The sequence below is a fragment of the Centruroides sculpturatus genome, unplaced genomic scaffold (genome assembly GCF_000671375.1).
Source record: "Centruroides sculpturatus isolate CEXI.00-Female unplaced genomic scaffold, Cexi_2.0 scaffold400, whole genome shotgun sequence".
In the NCBI taxonomy this organism is placed as follows: Eukaryota; Metazoa; Arthropoda; class Arachnida; order Scorpiones; family Buthidae; genus Centruroides; species Centruroides sculpturatus.
Window position 1 is genome coordinate 25,782 of NW_019384654.1, and position 8,291 is coordinate 34,072.

The 8,291-nt window shown below is 31.0% G+C and overlaps 1 protein-coding gene across 1 annotated transcript; it reads right to left on the minus strand.

Moving 5' to 3' along the window:
* Positions 1–215: 215 nt before the first annotated feature.
* On the minus strand, positions 216–6,909 carry LOC111626379. The gene is made up of 5 exons (XM_023369738.1): positions 6,823–6,909; positions 6,538–6,659; positions 5,370–5,817; positions 586–699; positions 216–442 (listed from the first exon to the last, which is right to left on the minus strand). Exons 1-5 carry the CDS (start codon positions 6,851–6,853, stop codon positions 216–218), a joined length of 942 nt encoding a protein of 313 aa, XP_023225506.1. The 5' UTR covers positions 6,854–6,909.
* Between the last annotated feature and the right edge of the window lie 1,382 nt (positions 6,910–8,291).

An 8,291-nucleotide genomic window follows, 5' to 3' on the forward strand; every position in this document is an offset into this window, starting at 1 on the left:
CTAAATCCCATCTTTGCACGGATTCAGGTAAACCATACATAAATGTAATATTTTTTCGTTATGAAAAAACTGCAAATATACAGAATAACACCATAAAATTTTTTTTAATGATTTTTCATAAATTTTACAGCGAATAATTTTTCTTACCAGCGTTGTCTTTCCACATTGCGACGGCCCAGCAATTATACAGTTACTCGGATGCTTAAAATACATCATCAGTCGATTTTATGAACTTTAGTAAATTTATAATGCTTTGATCCACAGTTTATCTCTCTAAATATTAATATATTCTTCTTGTTCTTTTCAACATAAACTTCGTTCATAACATCCGAACAGTCCTCGAACGAATAATATAAGTTATTACTTACTTCGTTAATTCTTCCGTCCTCGTCAACAATTACAAATCCAAACTTTTCATTTCCTTTCCACATTTCTCCGTTAACTTTAAAATAACGCAAAACAATTGGAAAATTATCGGGAATATCAAAAGAAAAGTTATTTACCGCAGCAATACAGCTATCCAAAGACTTGTACAGGCGAAAAAAACAGAATAATTTCTGTCTGCGTCGTAGGTAATAATAAAACCGTATGCTTCCATAACTGATTCAATCTTTAAAATAAATTCTANGTTAATTCTTCCGTCCTCGTCAACAATTACAAATCCAAACCTTCCATTTCCTTTCCACATTTCTCCGTTAACTTTAAAATAACGCAAAACAATTGGAAAATTATCGGGAATATCAAAAGAAAAGTTATTTACCGCAGCAATACAGCTATCCAAAGATTTGTACAAGCGAGGAGAAACAGAATAATTTCTGTCTCCATAGGTAATAATAAAACCGTATGCTTCCATAACTGATTCAATCTTTAAAATAAATTCTAACATATATTAAAATTGAATTTATATGAAACAACTGTCCAATCACATTTAATTGTGAAATATAAGTAATTGTAAAATTATATATATAAAATAATTTTGTAATTAGTATATAAGTAATTGTAAAAAATAAATTAATTTTTGTGATTAGTACGTGTCAAACGAATTTTGTGATTGGTACGTGTCATATGTATACTACTAATATGATAAGAAAGATAAAGTTTATAATATAAGATAGAAAAAATAATTAAAGACAAAGAAAATAAATATTTAGTTAAGTGGTTAGGATATCCGGAATCATTTAATAGTTGAGTTGATGAGAAAGATATATTTTCAAACTATGATTAACAAACATTTTATTTTATTTTTATATGATGTACAATCAGTAAAGCTATGTCCTCTCTTCCTGCAACATAGAGAGATTTCTCAATCACTGATAAAATGACTGTTAAAAAAAAAAAAAAAAAGCTTATATTCAGGAAAAGCAATCAGAGCATTTAAAATCTTTGGTAAGACATTTGTTAATTCTGATGCTGACATTCCCGTGTTTAAAAGATAAGGATATAGACATATCTTTATAAAACTTTCTTATTTGTCTTTCATGTCTTAAAGTTATTGTTATGTTTTTCTGTGAACAAAAATTTTAAACCAATCAGACCAACTTGAAGTTTCCAAAATTTGCCAATATCTTAATTTATAGTTTTCATTAAGCTCACATAGTAGTAATCCTAATTCATAAGGTCGTTTAGAAGAAATTATATGACTAGAGTTGTATGCTAAGACCGCATTTTTAACATTTATAAGCCTTTGTTCACATGTCATTTTACCTGGTAATTAAAATCCCTCATCTGAATATGATTGTCTCACATTAATTTTTCTCTGTAACATTTTCAAGGGTTCTTCTATTTCTTTAGTTTGTTTTTGCCTCCTTTCTTCTTTCAATATAAGTTTATAAATTTGCCTTACTTTATCTTTAGACAACAACGAGTAATCATTAACATCTAGAAATTCACCTAACTCAGCACAATGTCTTTCATAGTTTCTTATCACTACATTAAAATTTGAAATTTCCTTAGTAGCACACATACTGACTGTATTCACTAAACTGAACAAGAAAAGAATATTTCATTATGTTGTAATATATATTATTCATGTACTATTATTAGTCATGTTATAATTCATCAACTTCCTGCGCGTTCTTACCAATTTAAATAAAAAAATTTATTTTTTAATATGATTTAATGAATTTGTACAACGTATTGTACAAAAATTTGTTTAATAAATGAAGCCGTGCAAACGTTGTAAAACAAATAAACCCTTCATTGAGTATATATAGTATATATAATGATTTTAAAAATGGTTATTCTCAATGGTGTAAAGGTTGTGCTGGTGAATACTTTAAAAGTTATTATGCAAAAACCAAAGACACAAAACAAGAATTAATAGAACGTGAACGTGATAAAAAGACTTTTAAAATCATACTTAAAACAGCATGTGAAAAATAATATTCATAGAAAGCGATTAAATAAAATTAAAAAGTGTAGAAATTGCAAAAATGAAAAACCTTTAAATGAATTTCACAAAAATAAAAGAAATACTGATGGATATGATTATATTTGACTTACATTTACCGTAGCATATTCATGTTAGTTTTTGAATGTTAATCTATTCTATTCTATTTATTCAAAACTATTCATATTTATAAAAGAATATTGTATTTAGATATTATACTTATTCTTATTTTCTTTATTGTATCAGTTTTGACCGGGGCGATAACTTACTCACACAGGACCCGACGTAAATAACGAATTCAGAAGATTTTTGAAATTTTACGCTTTTTAAATTAATCTGTCCACACTGTTCATAAATTTGGCCAGCCAAGTTAAAAATCTATGCTTAGACATTTATCCTGCACTCGGTAAAGTCGACCCATTTCAATTGTTATGTATATGTGACGATGCGAAACCCTTTCGTTTTATAACAGTATCACCCTTCTAATAAACTTCGTGATTAGGTAAAAAGGGAAAAAGATGGACTTCTGCGGTCGATGACCGAGATGATCTCGAAAAAATCGTCAATATATCAATAAACGAAATCTTCTCCATTTGTTTAAAGGTAATTCTATAGACGTTAATATCAACAAGACGGGAATAAGAGATGTTTTTACCCTTCTCTTTGGTTGCACGTGACACGTAATTACGGCAATAAATCGCCTCCTTCGTAGTCAAACGCGACGTTTGATATAAACAATATCTAGATAGTTGACAAGGTTAAAGAAATTATTGTCAGATGAATGTTAATTTATGGATGAGAGCCGTCAAACCTATAGAAATTTATATTATAAAATCATATCTTCTAGACACTGATAGCAATAAATCAAACAAACTTCTCTATGTCAATTGTCAGTACAAGCTAGGTCTAGACATCAACACACGAACAGGTGTGCGTATAATTCATTAATGATGTCATAGTTCTCACCCCCTCAAAAATAGTATAAAGAGGGCTTGAACGCAGTCCACAGGGCGGACATTCAGAAGAGGGACATTCACAAGGCGGACATCGACTGCCACATCTACTGACCCATACTGTCACCCTATCCGTCGCTACCTCTCCATAACTGCCGTGACGATCCAGGAACGTTTTTACCAACGACCCATATTACGGATCGGGAACTTAGAGGTATTTGTTTTTGGATTTCTATTTGTATACTCTCTCTCTCTCTCTGCGAAATCTCTCTCTGAGAAATCTCTCTTCTAGAGATCTCTCTCTCGTGTCTTAACTTAGAGAATAGAGATTAGATGTTTCGTATGAAAGACAAATCATTGTCGCGACATAAATAGAATTTTTGTAGATCTTCACCTTCGCCTTTGATATGTACAATTTTATAGCTATTTATTAAATGTGTTATTTTTGTTCAACCTGTGTATTCATTTGGGAACCTGTCAACTTACTCACTGACCTCCCCACTCAATTTTATTTTGCCCTCCTATAAAGCCATTCTCTGACAGAGCCGCAGGTAAGTGGGGACAACTAACCCCCTCGGTTCTCACATATATGAGACGAAGAACGCGTCTAATATTCACTTTTCAAAGCGAAAACTTCAGAATGGTATCTTCACCTGCCAACTCCCATTCCCCGCCGTTAAGCGGAAAGAAATAAAATTGCCAGCTAAACACCCCAGAAAGTTGCGGTTTGTTTCGTTTGAATAAAAATGTAAGACTTTTCACACGGAACCGTTAGTGTAGAAAAAAGAACACGAGTCAGACACGAAGAATGGTTAAACGTGATAATTATTAAAATTTATTCTTACAAAAAGGATAGAATTTTAAAAACTACGTATTGTATTTACTGAAGATAATATTGTGAGAAATAGAGGCGCCATTACGCTTTTACTGTGATAGGGAGCACATAGAACACTTTGCATGCGTGGAGCGTAGTTGTGTTTTGCCCCTGTAAATCGTACTTTTGTTGTTATCAAGAAAGTCCTGCTAGTTATCTACGTAATTTCTTTCGGGGGAAAATATTTGTATTGAAATAACGTGACTGGAAATATAAATCGGAAGTTCATACATATTAATAATTAAATTAATCTGGTCGTATTTTTCTTACGATTTCCACGTCCGTTTTCCGATTTCATCTATTTATCCGGTCTCGAGATTAAAGAGAAACAGAGACAGACGGACAAGAGCGCGAACTTATAGGCTAAAAAATTTTTCCGAATTGCTACGATTTTATATATAAAAATCGTTGTTTAAAATATTTTAAAAAAATCTTTAAATACAAGTTAGCGAAAGCGAAACTGTGGAAAAAATCAACAAGATTATCTGTGATAACATTTGTTTTCTGAACTTCTCTGCTTCTCGGAATTAGCGAAAAACTTCGAGATTGGATAACAACAAAATTATACATCCGATTTTACCATTATTTGAAACACGATGGCTTAGGATGCTGACTGAAATTTTAAAAAAACGAGAAATTATTTTCTAAATTATTATTTATTATTTTAAATTAGTAGTAACTTGTTATGCCAGAGTCTAACTCTTTACGAGGGAAAATATTGAATAACGTGACTTCCCGCCTGTATTGAAAGTTTACGTAATCAGTATTTACTGCCCCAATTCTTTCAAATCTATTTTCCGAATTTATTTATCTAACTCAGTGGGAATTTATATATTTTACAATTTTTTTTAAAATTGAAATCCAACCAAGTAAAGTTTGAAAAAATCGCACAGTTCAGTGGTCCTCCCTCAGAGTTCGGTTGACGTGATGTAACAATATATCAAGTATTTTGTCACATCGCATCTCAATACTTCAGTATCGAACGCGATGTTATAACATTTTTAGCCGATTAAATTAATTTTCAAGGTGTTATTTAAATGTTTCAAAAAGAATAAAATCACCCAGAAATCTATATTTGTATACAGTAGAATGAAATTTATGTTTTATTCCTTTTTCGTAAATTTATATGGAAAATAATTTATGATGTATTAACTTGTAAATTTACAATCTGCTTCCATATCTCCACTAAGAATTTTTAACAATGTTTCGAAATCGCCTTTTAATTTATTGATAATATTTGTATTTATATTTTCTAAAGCAGATTGAATATTTATTGCTAGAATGGAATCAATCAAATCACAGTTTGTAAGTCCAGCACGGCTATCGACGTAAATAACAATAAGACATTTGTATATTTTTGCTGTAACATTTCTTTTAGTATTTTCTAAGATGAACCTTACTCTACCTGTAGTTAATATTGAAAGACATTCAACCACTTTAACTAAATTAGCCGTATCAATTTTGAAACAAACTTTCTTTAACAAGCACGATAAATATGTTACACTTGACATCACGTCACTTCCGCCGCCTATTTCATTTTCACAGCCGAGGGAAGGGAACGTACTCGAATCCAGACACTGCGGTAACCCAGCTGTTATATTCTGAAAATATCAAAAACGACTAAAATTTAAAAAGAAAATCTCTGACTACTTTTCAAGATTCGGGCGTATAATTCCTAGTTAATAAAAAGAACTGTAAACATTAAATATACATTACAATAAAATTTTATCAAACAATACAAATGACTGTTGCAAGAATATTACTTAAATATTAGAGTTAATTAAATTAATAATCCTTTGTCAGCTGTTAACACAAAGCCTTTAGAAAAATAATATTTGATTCTCTTTAAAACACGTAAACTATAATTAGAAACGAATTATGTCATGATAATTATCGTAAATTTTTTTATTAACAATACATTTTATAAATGAATGCGAAATAAAGATTTTTTCAATTGTTTCGCCATGATTAAGCACGAGTGACGCACTTTAATCAAGGTAAATTACGTTTAAAAATCCTACAAAAATATTTATCAGCATCTTGGTATACCAAAATGAATAATGAATATTCTAAAATTAAACAAAGAATATGAATCCATAAGATGACTTTCTTACAAAAATACTTTAGATTATTGTAATAAATATGACTTTGTGGTCCTGAAACATAAACTGACAAGTGTTATAACTATTTACATAGTATTTAGTAGATAATTGTCCTAGATCTAGAAATAGCGAGAACAAATCAAGTTTCTATAATAACACTAGTGCACATTGAAACGCTATAGTATTAATTATTTATGTTAATTAAACGTTTTTACTTACAACAAGTGCTACTTTCACCTCTTCAGTCACTTGAGGAAATAAAGTGTCAAAATCAAGATTTTCGTTCGCAATAGTTAAAATTGTTTTGACCACACAATTTCCGGGTTGTTTTGGAATTAAAGCTTAAAAATAAATAACAAATAAAAAATAAATATTGATAATGCTAAGAAAAAAATTTGTGTTTATTTACACTAACATATCAAGAACTATATGACTGTTGTGAATAAATATTTAAAAAGAACAAATTTTACTAATCTAAAAACAAGGAAATAAATAAATAAGTACTTAAAATGAAAAACGGCAGCAAAAACTTCATGATGATTGTATTTGTAACTCAAAAGCAAAACAGAATGCGTAAATTGAGACTTCAATTAACAATGGCGAATTATCGTCTATGACACTAATTTATATATTTTAATATGTACAAGTTGTGATTTGACGTCACATGGATGTACAGTGCGATATTTGCACCTGTTTCGGTTGTAATTTCTACCCACGTTCATTTCAAAATACTTTTTCAGTTAAAAAATTAAATTAGGAAATTTTTATTTAAATTTTGATTAGACTTAAAATGTTTTTTTAAAATATTTTAAAAAATTATATACTAACATGAATTTATACGTTCTCCACGAAAAATTAACAGTTGCTTTCCGCTGTGTATCATACTTTTACTGTAGCAATTGTCATGCCGTCTTCTATTTATTTTCTTACAGAGAAAAATGTTTGAATTAAAATACAGTCACTTCAGGATTGTATGAGACGTTCCTAAATAGTTAATAAGGGCAAACATCCAAAATCTCCCGTGTCTGGTTTAGGTTTTCATCTAACATCGTTCTCGATATTAATTAAAAATACCTCTAACTCTGGTATACAACGTCGTCTGGACTATCGTGGACCTGGGAGGTGGTCATCGGGTTATCTTGGTACAGAGACTGCAGGTATGGCAGGTAGCGACAGACAGAGTGGCGATAAGAGTCTGGTGTCCGCTGTAGATGTCCCCAGATGCTATCAACTGTGAATGTCCGCCCGGAGGACTGTGTCCCAGCGGAGAGGGAGAAAAATCGGGGAATAGTTTGATGCAAATCCATGTAATTTCGACTCGTCCGGAATTGTTTATGTTAGCTGTCAAACATCCGAATCTTTCTGTAGATTTATTACTTCTTCTATCCGGTATTGTCACTTCTTCCCTGTCATAAATTTGATAACAGTTGTCAAACTAACGGAATTAATTGCTAGAGGAGACTAAGGTCAGAATTAGTCTTGCACCTTAGTAATGATTGTTGCATTTTACGGTCATCTTGATCTGTTTTCTCATCGTTCACATCGAACGTAATAGAGAAAGGGGAGTTTGTTCGGTTCTGTCTACCCATGTCGGTGACCTTTTTCGTTACCCTCTATCATGTAACAAGTTGAGGTTATTGTTAGTTTGTATATTATTTGTAAATCGTAACAAAGGTAAAAATAAATAATTTCCAGGGGTAAGGGGAAAACTTTATCTGTCTTTCTAAACGTCTTTGAAAGTCTAGAACAGTGTTACTCGATCTCCAACAAATCGTCGCCCCCTTCAACGTAGTATCGCCCCTTTCAATAAGACCGTTACCTAGTACCGCCCTCTTCACTACAAAATTTCGATGCCGAGGGCCAAGACTAACGCATAATTCGTACTACATTGAATACACTAGTGACTAGTTAAATGTTATTTGTTTAATTATTGTACGATATAACGAATACAATATCTAATTATTCTTAATAGA